Below are 20828 nucleotides of genomic sequence, written 5' to 3'. Positions count from 1 at the left end.
GTTAATAGAGATTTTAAAGATGAAATAACAACTTAATATTGTTTTAACTGAGTGAGAATGACTACTTGCGCTTAAGTGTAAAACATAAACTTTAATTCTCTCTGAAAAACTAATTTGTTGTGCATCCACCTTTTCTTTTCCTGTAGGTTCTGATGGAGGCATATGGAGTTTGACAAGCACATCACTGTTTTTGTGGTTTTTCAATTTTATAATTTTGGTTGGCTGTCTCATTAAAATATTTGTATATGGCGATCCAGTAATGCCTTCAAAATCAGCTGCATCAACTGTATTCTGGAGACACCGAAAGCAAGCAGACTTTGACATAACAAAGGTAAAGCAGACTTGAAATCTTGAGACCTTAACGGTCTTTCCCTTCATGGTTATACACTGAAGAGCCAAAGAAACTGGTACACCTGCCTAATATTGTGCAAGGCCCCTGTGAGCATGCAGGAGTGCCGCAACACAACGTGGCATGGACTCGACTGTTGTCTGAAGAAGTGCTAGAGGCAATTGACACCATGAATCCTGTGTCGCATTGTCCTGCTCGAATTGCCCAAATGTGTTGGAATGCACGATGGATATGAATGGGTGCAGATTATCAGACAGGATGCTTATGTAAATATCAGTACATGTCAGACTCATATCTAGACATATCAGGGGTCCCATATCACTCCAACTGCTCTCACCTCACAACATCACAGAGCCTCCACCAGCTTGAACAGTCCCCTGCTGACATGCAGAGCCCATGGATTCATGAGGTTGTCTCCATACCCGTACACGTCCAGCCATTCAATACAGAGACTCATCCGACCAGGCAACATGTTTCCAGTCATCAACAGTCCAATGTCAGTGTTGGCAGGCCCAGACGAGGCGTAAAGCTTTGTGTCATGTTAGTTATCAAGGGTACATGAGTGGGCCTTCAGCTCCGAAAGCCCATGTCAATGATGTTTTGTTGAATGGTTCACATGCTGGCACTTGTTGATGGTCCAGCTTGGAAATCTGCAGCAATTTGCGGAAGGGTTCCCCGTCTGTCATGTTGAACGATTCTCTTCAGTGTTTGTTGGCCCTGTTCTTGCTGTATCTTTTTCTGGCTGCAGCGATGTGGGAGATTTGATGTTTTACTGGATTCTTGATATTCATGATACACTCGTGAAATGGTCATACTGGAAAATCCTCACTTCATTGCTACCTGGGAGATGCTGTGTCCCATTGCTCATGCACCAACTATAACATAATGTTCAAACTCACTTAAATCTTGATAACCAGCAATTGTAGCAGCAATAACTGATCTGACCATTGTGTCATACGCTTTTTGTCTTATACAGGGCGTTTCAAAAAGAAAGAGCAGATTTCAAACATTTATTTCTCAAAAACTACAAATGATAGAAACACAATTCAAACGTTTCTTGTCAGAGAAAGGTTCAAAGTTTTTCAATGGTCCGCGCAGAAGTTCCATGCAAATCCGCAGTGGCGCTGGCGTTTGTTTGTAGGAAAATGGCGACGACACCACAGGAACGATCATTTTGTGTGCTGCAATTTGCAAAGTTAGAGTCCATTGTTGGTGTGCAACGTGCATTCCGCCGTCAATTCAACAAACAGCCGCCTCGTCATAAGCAAATTTATGAGTGGCATCACAGATTCGTAGAAGATGGTTGCATCTGCAAGCGAAAAAGCACGGGTCGTCCACGCACATCGGATGAAAATGTCGAGCGTGTCCGTGCAGCTTACGAAAGGAGCCCTAGAAAATCCACGGCACGGGCAAGTCACGAACTAAACATGTCTAAAACAACGGTATGGCGCGTTCTGAGTAACCGTCTGCACATGAAGCCGTACAAACTGCAGTTATTGCAAGCATTGCGTCCTGACGACCACAACAAAAGGTTCGAATTTTCAACTGCAATTCTACAGGACATGGAAGAGGACAATTTTGCCGAACGATTAATTTTTTCAGATGAATCAACGTTTCTCATTTCTGGTAAAGTTAATCGGCATAACGTACGAATTTGGGCGAGTGAAACTCCGAGGGACGTTATTCAACATGAAAGAGACTCACCAAAGGTTAACGTCTTTTGTGCAATTTCGGTAAACAAAGTTTATGGACCTTTCTTTTTCATGGAGAAAACTATCACAGGAACCATTTACCTGGACATGTTAGAAAACTGGCTATTTCCTCAACTTCAGGAAGATTCAAATCACTTCATCTTCATGCAAGATGGCGCCCCACCACACTTCTCTGAACCTGTACGACGGTACCTAAATAACACCATTCCAGGACGGTGGATTGGAAGAGCAGGAGCACAAGATCAATGTCATCGTCTGTGGCCTCCCAGGTCACCAGACCTTACTCCCTGCGATTTTTATTTGTGGGGGTACATAAAGGACTGTGTTTATGTCCCACCTATGCCCGCTACTCTTCAAGAGGTACGACATCGAATTGTTGCGGCCGTGAATTCGGTAACTAAAGACCAGTTGCGTCGTGTGTGGCAAGAAATGAGATACCGGTTTGATATTTGTCGTGTAACAAATGGTGCTCATATTGAGGTACAGTTTTGATATTTGTTGTGTAACATTTGGTACTCATATTGAGTGAAGGACCGTTGGAATTGTGTTTCTATCATTTGTAGTTTTTGAGAAATAAATGTTTGAAATCTGCTCTTTCTTTTTGAAACGCCCTGTATAGGCGTTGCCGACCACAGCACCGTATTCTGCCTGTTTACATATATCTGTATTTGAATATGCATGCCTGTGCCAGTTTCTTTGGCGCTTCAGTGAAATTACCTGAGTACGACTTTGAAAGGTTTGTTCATAGATAAGTGTGGTGTGAACCACCACTTTTTTTTTTTTTTACATTAAAATCATCTTAAGCTGTTAAGCAAATTTAAACAGTGGAAACTCTAGGTTGATATGTCAACAATATTGGGAGAAGGAGGTATTGCTGATCACTGTAAAGATGAACAACAAAAAGACATAAACATAGCTTTCGGCCAAAGTGTGCGCGCGCGTGCAACCCCCCCCCCCCCCCCCCCCTCCCGACACACACACAAGCAGGCAAACACAAACACACCTCACCTCACATACACATGACCACTACCACTGGGAGCTCCGACTGGAATGCAACTGTCACGTGAATAGCAATCTGGAATGGGGCAGGGGAAGGGTATGGGGAGAGAAGAGCACTGTCTGAATGCTCCACCAGGCAGCACTCTTCTCTCCCCTCCCCCTTCTCCCCCCACCTGTATGTTGCAGCCCCGCCCTCGTCCCCCGCCCCGTTCCAGGTTACTATTCATGTAAAAGTCGCATTGTGGTTGGAGCTGCTGTTGGTGGCAGTCGTGTGTGTGAGAGATGCTTGCTTTTGTGAATGTGTGTGTATTTTCTTTGCTGAAGAAGGCTTTGGCTAAAAGCTTTTTGTTGTGCCTGTCCACAGCTCAGTTGATCATCGTTATGGTGAGTAGCATTCTGTCCTCCTCCTCATATTGCAGTTATCTTAGGTTGTATAACATCATCATTTTGTGACTGAGCCTGTCACGTTGTGGTTATGCTTTATTTCATGTACTTATTTTATTTCAGTTATGGACTTTGCAGGATCCCCCCATGGTACCATATCTCAATAAAAGTCTCTCAATCTAGCCATGAGCTCACAGAAAGTGATGTAGGTGACTTACTGTACAAATGGCCTTTTTTTTCCTATTTGAGAATGCAAAAGTTAAGTTAACACCTTGTTGGATCAATGTTGAGAGCTCCTCCCTGCATGTTCTGTGCTATTCCCATGATGACGTGGTCTCTTGTAGCAGTTCTTACATTGCTGTTGGATTCATTCAGACATGCAGACTGACTACCTATGTGGCTATAAGTGGAGATGTGGTAGCTAATCTACTTTAAATAATTTCTGGGATGTATTTACTGCGTATTTATTGACAAAGATTATGAAAAAGTTAAGTTACACTATTAGACACAAATAATTTCAAAATTACCAAAAACTTTGAACATGACATGCAGAGATATCAGATTTGAGTCGCAGTATTAACTGAAGAGATAGGCTCGCAACAGTAATCTTTAGTACTCTTCATATAACCTCGGAGTTATTCATGTGTTGTCGGCAGGTTAATTTTCACACGTTTCGTGAAGTTAATAGTCTGCTGCACAGTAGCACTGTAGCAAGTTTTAATAACACTCGGGCTCCCCCAAACACCTAATTGTCCATCTAAGAGGAACATCACAATGTCTTCTGTTTTTAAATTTCAGTGTGAGTAGGTGCCATATACTGGAATGTTGTGCAAGGTAGAGACAGGTGCATCATGCATTCTGTTGAGAGGGAAGTGGAGGATACTTTCCATTGGTGTCATTGTGCTCTTTGTCTTTATCTCACACCACACACTGCAGTTGTTGCCACGTCTGGCACTGACAATAATGCGTTACATGACGTAATGAAATTTTCTGTCTGATGCTGTCTGAAAAAATTTATATGATTGGAAAAAAATCACTGTTACACCTTAATAATTGTGTTTGTTTTATGTTAGCAATAATCAAAGCTACAACCACTAAATACAGATGGTGTACAGAAACACCAAAAACACAACATATTACCATTATTAATAGGGTGTAGGAAAACTGTAGGCATTCAGAATCACTTCCAGTCATCTCAGAATGAATAAATACAGGTCCTGTATAGTTTTTAAGGGAATTGTATGCCATTCTTCCTACACAATTTTGGCAAGTTCAGGCAATGATGATGGAGGTCGATAGCAATTGTACACCATTCTCTAAAAGATCACCAAAGCTCAATAATATTGAGATCTCATGACTGTGGTGGCCAGGGCAGATGTGACAATTCCTTCTCGTACTCAAAACCAGTCCTGGATTATCTGAGCTTTGTGAAAAGTGTCCCTGTTGCCTTAAAACACAGTATTATTATTCGGGAACAAACATTGTACCATGGGATGAAACTGGTCAGCAAAAATGGTCATATAGTCCTTGGCAGTAATGCGATGTTGCAGAATAACCAAGGGGCCCCATGGATACTGTGCTATGGCTGCCAGACTCATCATTGAATCCACACCATGCTTCACTATTGGTAGATAAACCCAGCCAAAAGTTGGAAATCATGTGAAACAAGACTCATCCAACCGAGTGACAGTCTTCCATTGCCCCATAGTCCAAGCTTTATGGCTTCAACACCTGAGTTTCCTTTTATAGACACTTCCACCAGTGAAGAGTGGTTTTGGAATTCCAGCGATTCCCTTGTTAAGGAGCTCCTTTCGTGTTGTTCTGGTGTTGATAGGGTTTGTGAGTGCAACATTTGGTTCTGCAGCAACTTCTGCAGCCACTGTTGTCTTATTTTTCATCACAATCCTCTTCAGTGACCATCTGCCACAATCACTCAATACACACTTTCATTTGCATTGTGAGTTAGCAGATTTGTTTTTCCGCTTTCCTTGTATGCAGTAATATCTTCAACACGGGGTATCTTGAACACCAAACACTTTGGGCATGTTTGAATTCACTTAGCTCCGATACAGGGAATTTACAGCTGCAGAACACTGTTCGACCATGTCTCACACTTGCAAGATGCTGAGGATATTGCATAGATGCCATTGGTGGTCATATATAACAGTGCATTATGCAGGATTGGCAAGCATGTATTTCTTGAGGTATTTCGATATTTTCGTCCAACTCCCGTAGCCTCACCATACCTGGAACAAGAGGAAAATCAATGATAAATGCTCTTCACTCACCACAAATTGCAAATTACAGACAAGGGCAGTTAATTGTATCAAAAGAAAATTGAGTTTCCCTTCGTCTTTATCTACCCTTATCCTTACTACAGGTGGATGCCCTTCATTCTGGGGTCTGGTGACCTGTCTTTCCTTTTTCTGTCATTGCCAAGAAACTAACAAGGAAAAAAATCACTTTTATATGTGACTATTTCCAGTACTACACATTTCACATCCTGAAGATAAGTACTGGCCAGCAGGTCTGTCTTTTATATCACATTATGGACAGATGACACTGTTGGTTTTTGTGTCACATAGTGTACTACCTTTTCCTACTCTGCAATGCCCTACTGCGTGCCTTCTTATATATACATAATTCTGGTGCCAGAAAATTATTTTTTATTTTATTTTTTTGTAATTTTACACCTGCTACATCAAGTGATGTGGTTGCAGTGTGCACATAGCCCTTTCAGACCCCCACCCAAACTTGAAATAAAAATTTTGAAATAAATGCATTTTTGTAACTAAAAAAAATACAGAATCATGGACCAATTTCTTAGAAAATTTTATTTTTTAATTTTGATACAAATTTTAAACCCACACGATTGTGTGGGTCGGGATTATCTTACATATTTATGTCATTTCTTGCAGTGATATTCACGAAAGCAATTATATTCTTTTGACAAACACTAATAAATATTACACCTCAGACATCTGGTTCTCGTCCTCTTCATGCAATTTTTTTGCCTGCAGCAACGAGCTGAAGGCAAATCATCAACAGTTGGGCAGTGATGATGTCCGTCTAGCCGCTTCTCATCACATGGTGTGTTTGCTGATTTGTACATTTTATTTGGTGGCTCTTCATTGGATTCACATTCATGTTCCTGTCCTGAAGAAGAAGAAATTAGCGCTTTCCCAATCACTTGTCGAAATCCAAAAGATCTAAAATGCTTTTCTTTTGTACTTTATTGGCTTCGCATTCAACTTTGTATTGTAACCAGGAATTGACGCAAGCCAAATCAAGTAAATGAATCAAAACTTTAAAGTCCATTTTTTTGTCTTCAAGAAAGTCCTGTAGGTCTCCATCATTTGATCGCAGAGGTCCACTCCTCCCATACACAGGTTGTACTTCACCACGACTGCAGGACATGGCACTAAGATGTACTTCTTTTCTGATTTACTCCACCTCTCAACATTGCTTACAGGTTCACATCCTGTACAAGTTGAGGCAAGGGTCACAGCTTTTGAATCTTTCCACTGGACAATGACTATTTTATCATTGTCCCTGCAGAATTCTTCCATATCTCCTCTCTCCAGTCTTTTTTCTTCTGTCAGGTGAACTGGTTTCACTCTGTTTTTCATTATGGTTCCTGTTCCTTCCAGCCTTAGGTCAAGTAACTATTGCAATAATGGCAAAGCTGTAAAATATCTGTCAACAATATAGTCTTGCACCTTGAGGTAATGTTTGAGCAAGGCGAAGTATTACAGATGGCCCAAGACCAAGGCCAACATCTGGCAGAGGAGTTGATTTACCTTAATAAAATTCAAAATCAGGTACTAAACCTTTCGTTGTTGCCAAAACAAAGTTTTTAATTCCCAAAGGGCGCGGTTTGTTTGGAACATACTGAGACAATGTGCAGTGTCCAGTAAATGGTACCATTTGCTCATCAATGGAATAATCATTTTCAGAGGGGCGTGGAAGTCTCAAACAAGCACTGAATACAACATTAACTGCAGGTTGTACTTTCCACAATCTATTAGTTTCTGATTCATGTGGAATGTTGTTAGTGTCCACAACATGCAGTGCTGTTCTGAGAGTGAAGAACCTGTCTCTAGGCATACAATCTGCAATAGTTGGCATACGCAATGACTTCTGCCAGTACATACGTGTACGAGGATATCTAATGCATCCCACAAGTACATGCATGCCATACAGCTTTTTTATGTCTTGAGGATTTGTATGAAGCAACTTCCCTTTCTTCGAAAAGTAGTAACTGTTAGTGCAGTCAGATGCTAACTGAAAAAAATCTTCTGGGTAGTACTCGCTGAAATAGCTCATTGGAGTTTTAATTTCCTGTCCTACCTCACTCTCTGAGTGCGCAAAAATTTTGTAGATGAATTGTCTTTTTCTCCAAGTGGACAAACGACGATGTGTTTCCACTGTTTTTTTTAGAATTCTTTCTACTGTGTTGACTGGGAAAATTGTCCTGAACTTCTGGAGCAACTGGTAGTATTGTTGCAGAAGCATTGTTACAATTTTCCTCCTCCTCAGAAGATTCAGAGCTTTCTCCAAGTCTAGGTTTGATTGTTGGAAGAGTCCAAGTTGTATCTAACAATTCGTCATCACTACTGAAGACTTCCACTTCAGAGTCATCTAATATGGCTAGAATTTCCTCGTCAGTAAGCCCTAAAACGAAACAAATAAACAAACTGTGAAAATAATGCGTAAATACGATAGTAAAATGACTTATCTATTCCGTAATGTGTTCCGAATCGTAACCACAAACATCGACCGAAAATGACCATATGCCGGTAAAATAGTCCCAACACGCAAAATTGTGCGTGTGGATGTTACAGTCATTGTCACTATGAAAGTATTCAAATAATTGTGGCGGACATATTTTTATTTACTTCTGTACACCTTTCGGAATCTCAAACACATTTTTCCAAATGTCAAAATGCAATAAATAAAGCACAATAAACATTTACCTCGGCAGACATGCTTCCGACCCGCCATCTTGAAAACTACCAAAGATTAAGACACAATATCTCGCATCTGTAACGAGATATCGATATAAATTGAGTTGTATATGAAACAGCGATTCCTGCACAGTCGCGTGACTTGGGACTCAACTGCATAGCGGAATAATATGATGCTGCAGCGCAAATAAACCGCACCCCCACAATTGTGCGTATCGGGTCTGAAAGTGATAGTACTCACCTAATTGAATGAAAATGAGATCAGTCAGTATCCATGTGCCGCAAATGCGTATTGTGTCCTCAGTCGAATCATTTTTTCAAGAAAGTTTCATAGTTTCATTCATGATCAAATAACTACCTAAATGATGTGATTACTTTAAAAACAAATACACCACAGAAAGTTCATCAAACTTACCGAAAGTTATCCAATGCTCTCCAAAGTCAGCAAGCAGTGATGTTGCCAGGCAGGGTTTGTGAAGTCAGTGAAATTTAAAGGGTGGGAATGAAACATCACTGTTAAAAACGTTATATTAATTCGTCCAGTAAAGGAGTGGCATAAATGTTTAATTCATTTTCTTTTCTTTAACTGCATCACAAACTGAACCCTAATCCTGTTGAAGGTATGAGTAGGTAGGTTATTATTTTACATTGCTTAAGGATGTTTCACAATGCAGTATGGCAACATGGGTAGCATCTCACACTGAGGTCACTGCTCATGTCTTCACATTTTTGCTGCAATGTTGCAACAGTAATTTTAACACAAGTCATAGTGTCATGGACAATTCATAACAGCCTTCTGAAATTTTTTTTGTGGGACTGAAGCTCCTTTCTGCTTAACTTCATACGTTTATAGTCCGTATGACAAATAATCGTTATTGACAATTCATGTGGCTTTGTTGCATAATGTGACATCAATGGTCACAACAACTCATATTTGCTAGTGGCAAAACAGAAAAGCGGCAATATTCTGGCCATAGTTGTATGTATAAATATATTTACAGTTATTAATTTTACTATAAAATTCCAAAAATTGCAAAGAATTGTTCAGTAATTAGTATGCCTTAAATGTTATTTGTTGTACTTCACAATAGCAATACAAACTATTTTTGCAGTATTGTAAAACATTTGTGGTTTATTTTAATGGTTAATTATTTTCATTACTAAATTTTTCTACAAGAAGCAACAGGTTAATATTATTATTGTTGTTGTGATCCTCAGTCGGAAGTATGGTTTAATGCAGCTCTCTTCACTACTATATCCTCTGCAGGAATCTTCACGTCTGCATAACTTCTACAACTTGCATCCATTTGTACCCATATACAGTCACATTTTTGTGCCCATACAAAATTTTTACCTCCTAGTCTTCTTCTTCAACACTCTTCTAACGTTCCCTGTCTTTGAAGTGGTCTTTCGTCTTCCACGATGGTCGACCCTGTCACCCCTGCGTAATTGATGGGGACGGCCGTTACCCTAGGAGGTGGTGCCGTTTCACCTAATGGGATTTGTGAAACGTGATGTTGAATACACACCAAGCGTACATGACCCTCATGGCTGCAACCAGAACAAGTACGAGGCTGTCCATCGTACATTACAATTGCTCGACATCCACCTATGATTCAGTAGGATGGCACGTGTTTCTTTAATTCAGTTTTGACTTGTCGGACACCGCTGAGGACCGGGTAAGTTTCAAAGGTGTTCCATTTTTCAGCCACGTGGTTAATTACCGTCCCATACAGTCGGAAAACTGCAGTAAATACATTTGGTGCCACTTCGAAAGGGAGTTCGAAGACTCTTAGTGTGCATAATCCTACTTGCCTGCATGGTCAACAGTAACTGCCCTGACGTGACCATCGGAGTGTTTGAACTTGAGAGTGTTTGCACAACTGCTCACCTCACAACAGCGTGACATAACTTGTCATTGACCATCTTGACGTAGACAATGCTACTTGTGATGGATAGTAGGATACCGATGATGTGCTGTGGTGGTATTTGAACTTTGTCAAGATTTCAAATGGGCGTGGTCGGGCTGGAAGCTGATCTTGATGGTAGCTTTTCTGTAGGAATGAACCTTAATGACTCAGTGTCAACGGACGCGAATAGTAGCTGCGGCAAGGAAGTAAACAAACTAAGCGCGCTCATGACTCTGCAGATGGGACGCAAACAAGATGTTTATGCCACTCATCTGCTGAAAGCATACTGCAATGGTTCATCTATTTGTGCTGTTCCATGGTGCACTGCATTCGCATAAGGTCTCTCTTGTAGGAGTAAGTGTATGCTCAGATGCTTTACATAACCTTTGTTGTGTGACGGCTTTAGTATTCGGTAATGCGAATGAAGCATTTCACATGCCTTCGGCGTGCCGCGATAAGTGTTTCGGCCTGATGAGTATAGTTGGAGGTATTGAGTAGTGTGTGCCTGCCCGGATAAAGCAGCTAGACGGTTCGGTTGAGTGCTGAAAGCTGCACATTTAACACCTTAGTTGCACGCTATGTAATTATTTGAATGAGTAGTGTTTGTGCGAGTGATACAGACAAGAGTCTGTAAGTAGAAAGTTTATTTTTATGTATGATTATGATTTATGTCATGTATTTTATGCTCAGGGACTGATATTGTTACGTATTTGTACTGTCTTATCTGTGACATTGTAAGTGCATCTTTATCATGTACTTTTTAGAAGTTGGTGGCTTTGTCTGCTATGTGATTCGTCAATAAGAAGCCGCTGCCATGCCTAATTGAAATTTGACTGTTTACTTCATAGCATACAAAGCTTTAACCCACTCACAGGAAGTTTCATACAACCTCAAATTAAGAATCACGCACCTACAACCAGACTATTGCTTCTGCACAGGGTGGTCAGAAACAGTCTGAAAAACTTGTAACGGTGTTGCATGGTAGGTTTTGCTGAGAAATAATTGTTAAGAAAAAAATTTGGTACATGGCGTAATTTCAGAGTTAGTTAGCATTGAAGTCAGCCAACCGTATTGTTATGTGTGCAAATTTGAGCGGACCGCCAGAGACAGTGTTTGCCGGATGTGTTCTTCGTTTGGTTTCCTCCAAGCGAACAAGAGAGCAATACAAAAATTAGATGTGCGAGGATAGTAAGGATCGAACCTAAGCCATAGGCTCAGCAGTCGTGCGCTATCATCTACGCCATGAGATCAACTGACACTGATTGTATTTGGCAGGCCACTTGAAAACGGTTTCTGACCACCCTGTAGAGAAGGAAAGAGATGGGCTCACAGATAGAATCAGTGTATTCTGACTTCATGTGGCAGAGGACAACCAGGTTCTCTTTATATGTTACGCAGCCATAGTAGAAATGTGGACAGGTGCATGCAATCTGTACTAATACAGAAGAGAGAATGCACGCAATTTATACTGGATATTCCGTACAGCTGCAAAAGTTAGTTCATTTTCAAGCTTTTTTTGCCGTTTCATGCCAATGTAACTTCCACATGTAAGACCATGTTTCAGGTTTTCTTTTATCTGTCGTATCCAGTGAGGATGTGAAGACACGTATTTAAGCATGAAGTAAGTTATGCTGTGCATGAACATTGTTAATTATATTTTATTTAATTACACTAGGGGTCTTACGAATTTATTGTCCTTCTCCTGGATCTTTTTTTTAAATGAATCTTTCCTCGTGTTCCATACCTGTACATGTGTCCACTGAAGAACTAATTTCTCAAAACTTACCCCATCCATTTTTAATTATATTTAAAGCTGGGATGAAGTAGCCTAACTTCAGCAGTGATCACAATTATATTATGTAACAATTTTAGCTATACATATCGGTGTGGAATTTAGATACATGTACTGGGGTTGACAGAGACATTTAAATAATTTCTGCTACCAAACAAGTTCACGGTTTTTCAAGTGTTGGGTAACGTAGGGCACAGAAGGTAAAAAATTTGCATGGCACAATTTGTAACTATAAGGTACAATTTATTTACATACACAGTCAGTAGATGTATGAGGTCTACAATGCGGATTCTAATTTCAGTTTTTTCTTGATTAACTTTGGTTAAACACACTTTTCCTTGTCTGTGCTTTGCAGAAGTTATTGTCAGTCTGAAACTTTAGTCATTACAGTCAGACAGCGTTTACTTACGTGTGGGTCACATTGTGTACAAAGGTGTAACATTTCAGGGCATAAAAACCAGAGTCAAAATGTCATACGGACTCCCAGTTAGTTAGACCCTTGGTGGGCCTTGGCCTCCTCAGTAAACTTCCTCCATATCCCTCTGTTCTCAGCTTTTTTGTTCCATCCACAGATCCCCATTTTGGCAAGGTCAGCCAGCACATTGTCCATCCATCTAGCTCTTAGTCTGCCCTTCCTTCTGGTGGAATCCAATCTGGCATTCATTATTCGTTTGGGCATCCTGTCTTCCATCATCCTCTCTATATGTCCAAACCAACGTATTCTTCACTATATCGTTCCTTTGTAAAAGTTCTTGTATTTCATGGTTGTATCTCACTCTCCAACCTTCTGCCTCTCTCTCAGGCCTATAGATTTTTTTTGTAAGATTTTCCTTTCAAATACCCTTAGGCTGTTACTGTCTGCTTCTGTCATTGTCCATGTTTCTGATCCATATGTGATGACAGTTTGCACAAGGGAATAGCATACTATCAGTTTAGTTGTACTTGTAATTAGAGAGTTTTTGAATATCTTTACCTCCTTGTGTTCACTCCATTATCACATTACCCAATTCCATGATGCCCCAGGATGTGTCGTGAGAACTTATCCCTTCCCTTAATCAAGTTATTCCATAAACTTATAATCTCTTCACTTCTATTCAGTAACTCTTCATTTGTTATGCAGTTTACCCATCTAACCTCTAGCATTCTTCTGTTGCACCTCATTTCAAAGGCTTGTATTGGCTTCTTGTCTGAATTATTTACATTTCAATTCCATACAAGGCTACACTCTATACATACACCTTCAGAAGAATTCTTTACGCTTAAACAGAGTTCTATTTTTTAGAAACTCATTTCTTCATATTGCCAGTCTTCATTTTACATTGTTTCTACTTTGTCACATCTGTTGTCACTCCCCAAATAGCAAAACTGATATACTTCTTTTAGTGTTATATTTTCTAGTCTAATTCCTTCAGCATCACTTGATTTAATTTGACTACAATCCATAACCCTCCATTTACTTTTGTTGATTTTCATCTTGCAACCTCTTTTGTGGACACTATCCACTGATCAGCTGATCTTTCAAGTTCTTTGCCATCTGTGCCAGAATTGCAGTATCACTGGCAAACATCAAAGCTCAATTTCTTCACCCTGAACTTCAATTTCCTTTCAAATTTTCCCTTGTTTTCTTTGATGGTTACTCATTGTATGTATTGAAAACATTGAGAATAGACTGCAACCCTGTCTCACTCCCTTCAGTAAATAACTCGTGTCAATTTAAAAAAAAAACTGTAACCTGCTGTGATGCTGAGGGAATTAGATTAGGAAATGAGACACTTAAAGTAGTAAAGGAGTTTTGCTATTTGGGGAGCAAAATAATTGATGATGGTCGAAGTAGAGAGGATATAAAATGTAGACTGGCAATGGGAAGGAAAGCGTTTCTGAAGAAGAGAAATTTGTTAACAATGAGTATAGATTTGCGTGTCAGGAAGTCGTTTCTGAAAGTATTTGTGTGGAGTGTAGCCATGTATGGAAGTGAAACATGGACGATAAATAGCTTAGACAAGAAGAGAATAGAAGCTTTCGAAATGTGGTGCTACAGAAGAATGCTGAAGATTAGATGGGTCTGTCACGTAACTGATGAGGTATTGAATAGAATTGGGGAGAAGAGGAGTTTGTGGCACAACTTGACAAGAAGAAGGGACCAGTTGGTAGGACATGTTCTGAGGCATCAAGGGATCACAAATTTGGCATTGGAGGGAAGCGTGGAGGGTAAAAATCGTAGAGGGAGACCAAGAGACGAATACACTAAGCAGATTCAAAAGGATGTAGGTTGCAGTAAGTACTGGGAGATGAAGAAGCTTGCACAGGATAGAGCAGCATGGAGAGCTGCATCAAATCAGTCTCAGGACTGAAGACAACAACAACCACCTATTAAACTGATGGTTCAGTAATATCCATTGCTGTCACCATCTGCCTTCTCTGGAAGTGTAATTATTACATTCTTCTTGAAGTCTGAGGATGTCAGCTATCTTGTGTACCTTGTGTACCAGATGGAATAACTTTGTCACCTAAAAATCTCAATAATTCTGAGTGAATGTAGTCTTCCTTCAGTGTAATGTCTTTCAGTGGTCTGTGATATTCCTCCTAGAGTATCTCTCTCTCTTGTCTTCCTTCCTTCCATAATATTATTCCAGAACAATCTTATCAGTACACTGACAGTTATAATGTGTTGTGATGATTGACTGATGGCTTGCTTTCCTCTTAAACTCCTGACTGTCAGCCAGTTATGGCACTAGTAATGTTGCTCACAGAATCTGATTCAGAATTATTTCCTTCCGCACTGCGTGAGCTGTTACTGCTCCCTCCAGTTGTATGTCTGCAATTTGTGGTCTAGTGATTAGTGTCACTGCCTCTAGATAGAAGGGAACCAGGTTTGATTCCCAGCTGGGTCGGAAATTTTCTTCGCTCAGGGACTGGGCGTGTGTGTTGTCCTCATTTCATCTCATCCTCATTGTTGTACAAGTCACCAAAGCCATGTAAAATAGAAAGATTTGTGCCCGATGGCCAAACAACCCCCAGATGAGCTCTCCCAGCCAATGATGCCATATGCTTAAGAACTGGAATAATTCGCATTTTGTGATAGGATGTGAATTCTGCCTCAAAATGTGAAACCGCGAATCACTTAATAGTCTGTTTCACAGTGAATGGAATCCAGATAGCCATGTATCAGATATAGTTTGAAACAGCTTTATTTTCTGCATACACAATACTGAAAATGTAAGCATTTACTGGCATTGTACACCATTTGGCAAAGTCCAATTTGGAAAGATAATGTGCACAAGAACCTACTTAGAAAATGTAGTGTACGAACACAGTGATGTATCAATGCGCTCAATGATCCGGTGTCATGTCAATGTGGACAGTTGAATGGTCTGTTTAAGATACACACCACTTAATGCAATGTAGTACTCAGCAATGGAACCTAGCATTTTATAAGAAAGAAACATATATGTTTGTTTGTTTGTTCGCTTGCTAAACCTCAAAAGATAGTATAATGTGGACAGTTCTGATGTGGCAAATTTGTTGACTGTAGTTGCATTGAATACCGCTAGAGGTCGGGCCTGAACTACATCCTTAACGATACTCTGCTAACTTCAACATGCAGTCGCATGGTAGCCGTCCCCGAATGCTTTGTGTTGTGTGTTGCTCAGTGTGTGTTGTTGTTGTTGTTTTACTTTAAATAAATAAATGTAGCGATTAATCCTGGTCCATCGTGGATTTCGATTACGACCTTTACAACATCAGAAGAGATTGCGATCCCTGTGACAGTGTGTCATTTCTGCTGTTGACTGCTGCCCAGTGAAATGGAGGCACGGTTTGTTACCCTGCACTGCTACTGGGCCTCCGGCGGTCAAAATTCTAGTCTTTTTACACTCGCAGCCATCTGTGACTATAGCCTATAGTGCCTGCTTTCTGCGCTATAGCAATTAGGAAACAAAATCTGTAATGTTTTTTTATGGCGATGAAATTCTTCCCTTAACATTAAAATCGAGTTGCTGTACGTTTGGTTCTACTTCCATGCTAAGTGTCTTGTCAGTTCTATCTGTAGCATTGTCAAGTATGGGTCATAGGGCTACGAATGTCCACAAAATGTTGAAATTAGTGTGTGCAGATTCTTTGATATTCAAATTCAGCAGGAAAAGACAAATAATGTTCAAAAACACCTTATATCGGAGACACATTCACTTAACTCGTGAGAAAATGCTGCTGCTGCTTTCCTCAGAACAATCCTTTTTGAAAGCTTGAATGCAGCCAAACGAAGAAAACAAAGACCATTTTGGAAGAAAAATGTGTTGGAAGTTTTTGCAAAAGCAAACATTCCAGTCAAAAAGTCCGCAGTCAGCACTTTTTTAACAGTCAGTTTCAGATAATTAATAATTGGTTTGTCTTCTCTGAGACATCATGAAAACCTTTTACATTTGTGCATCTAATCATTAATAAACAAAGAAAATAGATGTGAATTTTGTGAAAAATAGATGCTACATTTTCTGGTCCCTGCATATGGTCATTTCGTTCCTCAGCTTTACAATTAATTTTCAGTGACGCCACTGTTTTTTGCTGCCTGTTTGGTTACACTTAACAATGCTGTTCACTGTTTTCTTCCGGGTCTCACTTATTGCTTGACTCACAGCTTTCACAAGGAGAGAATCTCAACTTCAGAGAGGGTGAACTTTTCATTGTTATTTTTTATTTACACCCACATATATTCAATAACATTGAAAAGATAATGATATTTAGGTATCTGAAATATTTCATGCACGTCTTTCAGCAGTTTCATTGATGATATACTGTGGAAATTGTCGTTTATTTCATGCCACAATCTTGAGCAATTCAGATTTCTTCAAATCTTCTCTGGGGCATTATCCATGATAGTGACTGTTGCCTATATGATATTTTTCATAGTGATGTTTGGAACCATTTGAGAGAGACTACACTATTCATCCTATCATTGTAATCACCTACCTTTTTATTCATCCCTTCGCATTAATCAAGTGTCTTTTTTGAATTAAAGGCAGTTTGACACAAAACTGTTCTATGTATTGCTCTCGTTCTCCAACAGGCATTGCTATTGTCCTTTTGGGTGTTCTATCACTCCAACCTCTGTTTAAGTGACTGGTGTTAGCCCAAGTTTCATGTACTCGGATATTATTATCAGATGGCACACCCATAATCCTCTGCAGAAATCTGCATCACCATGCAACAGCATTTGTCATTTCCATTAATGTTTTGTGTCCAGTAGTAATTAAGTACTTACAAGTTTGTGTGTCTCAGCACTGTATACAATGAAGATTTGCTGCCTTTATAAAGGATGTCTTTCTGAAGCTACAGGAGCAGTTTCAATCGTGTTTGATAACTCTTTCCTTATAGTAGTCATAGAGGACAATGAATGGCGTCTGTCTGAAAATTGTCCAAAGCTGTCACTTGCCTCTTCCTCGATTGCTTTTTTATGTAACTTTGTTGTAACACTCTCATCACAACCCATATTGTACCTTTTGTACCGTAATGTTACAGCAGTGTTTTTGTTTATATATAAAGCTGTTTCTGATCTCTTTAAACCCTAAGCAACAGGTAATAAATTCTGAACTTTTTTCTTTGCTTTCTCAAATTACTTCCTCACTGAGCACATTAATTCAGTGGCCTGGCTGTACAGATTGATTTTCTTCTTCCATTTCATTTCACATGTTGGGCTTACAATGTCTGTTGGACTGAATGTGCTTTGAAATGAAATAAAAGTGAATAAACACCGAAAATGAAGTAAACAACAATCTAATTTTCAAGTTAAACAAAGTGAAACACCAATAATTGTCCATTGTGAGAAACTCACTGCTGTGCTTCACAGCTGTAAGCATTTGTTTTACATTGGAGCAATGTGGATCATTCTACCTGCTGACGAGTTATTCATAGTTGCTTGGCTTGCTGCTATCATTAGGCAGCAAAGGAATGGTACTGAGCTGTTTCATCTGCCAGATTGTAATTCTTTTGATTGTTTTAGGCGTTTCCTGCTGCCTGTCTCATTATGTTGTGTACCTTGATGTTGAATGTCGTGTCTATTCTTTTTCGCTTTACTCATGTAACAGAATTTATCATCTGTGTAAATAATACGTTGTTCATTTTTCTCTTCAGTAATGTAAATTGTTGTTGTTGTTGTTGTTGTTGTCTTCAGAGCAGAGACTGGTTTGGTGCAGCTCTCTGTACTACTCTATCTTGTGCAAGCTTCTTCATCTCCCAGTACCTACTGCTTAGTGTATTCATCTCTTTGTCTCCCTCTACGATTTTTACCCTCCACGCTGCTCTCCAGTACTAAATTGGTGATCCCTTGATGCCTCAGAACAGGTAAATTATAACTTATTATAACATGTAAATTATAACTAAGAAATTTGAAAACAGATTTCCCCCCCTTTCTATTACTTTATGAAAATAGTTTTTTTAAATAATTATTGCAAATAAAATTTGAAGTGTGTTAAGATACATGTAATACATTACATACGTGAGATCTTAGCTATTTATATTTTGTGGTAATGCCATCAATTTTCTAGGGTGAGTTACCTGCAGCTACACAGGAACTTCGCCGTTGCCTTGTTGCGTTTGGTCAACCACTTCCTGCCTCAAAGCTCGAGTTATTGTCATCAACAGCATGGCAGATTTTAAGACAACTGCTGCACCGACTCTGGGTTGGCCGCTGGTTAGCAAAACATGCTGGTGGCTTTTTTGCTGATAGGTAAGACCATTAATCCAGAAATTAAAGAGATATTGTGACTGAAAATGTGTTCCAAAAATATGGTAAAGCTATGAACACAGGTCAACCCTTTCTGCTCATAGGCTGATAGACATAATCCATGTAACAGTAAACTCAATTTTAACATTGATAGTAATATTTCCTTCTTACACATTAAAGACATTTCTTCTCTCTGCATTTATATTTTTCACTTTTGAATGAAATACCCTCTCAGAACCTTGGTTGTTACCTTCACTGTGCCATATTTGTTCATTACAGAAACTGTGATTAATTGGTTTTTTCACCAGTTATGTCTGTCTGATTCATCTCCATCCCAATATAAACATTACAGGGGAGTTTCATTGTCTGTAATTCATAGTGTTTTTTCAAGTGATATTACAAACTGTCCTTATGGGGCAGCTGCAACTGTACAAGTCCGTTTTGAAAAATGAAGAAACCGCAGAACAATTGGTTAATCCACAATCTTTTCTTATGCACAGGACTGGTTTAAGAATACCAATGTTTAATCATCTGAGGTCAATAAACACCCCAGGGTGTTGTCATGGAACCAAAGGTTTTTTGTCCCTTTGCCCTTTTGACACAGACTTTTATATTTTTACCCAAATGATGGAATTCTTGTTCCAAAATCAGTCATGTACACAATAAGATTGTGGATTAAGCAACTGTTCTGTGGTTTCTTCATTTCTCAAAATCAAGTTATATTATCAGTCACTTGTCATCTTCCCTCCCCAGCCATCCATCAGATTGCCCAGATAATTATCTATTACACAAGGACCAAAGTAAACAAATCAGGTACTATAGATATATATAGCCTGGAACTTCCCCTTGTATCTTCCAGCTGTTTCAGTTTAATTTCACATGCATGAATAAACACTGCTTTTCAAGAAGGCTGTCTCTATAATGGGCTTTCAAGAATTGTTGTTACTCCTGCATGAAATATGCTAATCAGTACTAGATGCACAGTCTTACGATGGTCAGACATAAACACTCCTCTTCAGGATGCTCCATAACATGACAACAATTTCTGACCTCTGTCTCACCCAGGATGTCCCAGAACCGAGTGATCTTTTTACCAAACAGTTGTAGATTTTGTGCCTATTGTTCTCTGTTTACGAAGACCACCAGCTTTAGTGTATTAACCAACATTCTGTTACAGGTTCATGTGCCATAATTTTATAATGATTATCAGTAACAAGTCTCTCTAATGTGGTTTCACGAAATACTTTTGCTTCTGTGTTTTCTGTACACTATTAGATATGATCAGAATGAAGAGGGAAATGAGCGTGCAAATTTGTGTGTGTCATCAAATGGCTACTGCTTTTGTGATTGGTGCTTTGTATATTTTGGAGAGCAAATTGCAGTTAGAAAGAAACAAAAATAATTGTTGTCGATTTCTTTTTTTTTTCCGTCCTCCTCCTTCTTCTTCTTCTCTCTCTCTCTCTCTCTCTCTCTCTCTCTCTCTCTCTCTCTCTCTCTCTCTCTCTCAGACAAAATTTAAATTGTTTTTATTTTATATTTTGAACAATATAAAGAAAATAACAGTTAGAATAATTTATTCATTTTTGCTTGTTGCATTTCATATGCTTTCTTGTATTTTACACTTCTTGGGTCAGTCTACTGAAAAATGTAATAATGGGGTTTGCTGTATGTAGACAGCCACTGTTGATAAGCAGGGTGCAGATTTTCATTTCTCATAACATAGTCATCAGATCAGATTTCATTACAAGGTTAATATGTCTCTGCAATTTAATGTATCATCAAATTGGAGTTTTCATCTTGCGTCTTGAGAAATGATGGGCACTAAAGATATTTATCTGACCCAGGAACATAAAAAAATTGACTCCGTGGGTAATATTGCTGTCTTTCTGTCAATGTCATTTATATTGCTACATAGCCACGGTATTATTCACAAGATTCTTTGTGTCAATTAGAATGTTTAAATATTGGGACTGTGAAAATTACTGACAGTGTTTGGTTGT

At 39.3% G+C, this 20828-nt stretch overlaps 1 protein-coding gene across 1 annotated transcript in view; it reads left to right on the top strand.

Annotated features, from left to right (window-relative positions):
• Positions 1-20828, top strand: part of LOC124804820 (sterol regulatory element-binding protein 1) — a 94471-nt gene that overhangs the window by 22222 nt on the left and 51421 nt on the right. Inside the window, exons 8-9 of the mRNA XM_047265160.1 lie at positions 147-331; positions 18650-18831. Of these exons, the coding sequence (XP_047121116.1) occupies positions 147-331; positions 18650-18831 (367 nt within the window). The remainder of the gene's footprint in view (positions 1-146; positions 332-18649; positions 18832-20828) is intronic.

Source organism: Schistocerca piceifrons, chromosome 7 (genome assembly GCF_021461385.2).
Source record: "Schistocerca piceifrons isolate TAMUIC-IGC-003096 chromosome 7, iqSchPice1.1, whole genome shotgun sequence".
Taxonomy (NCBI): Eukaryota; Metazoa; Arthropoda; class Insecta; order Orthoptera; family Acrididae; genus Schistocerca; species Schistocerca piceifrons.
This window is presented reverse-complemented; position numbering and strand designations above follow the sequence as displayed.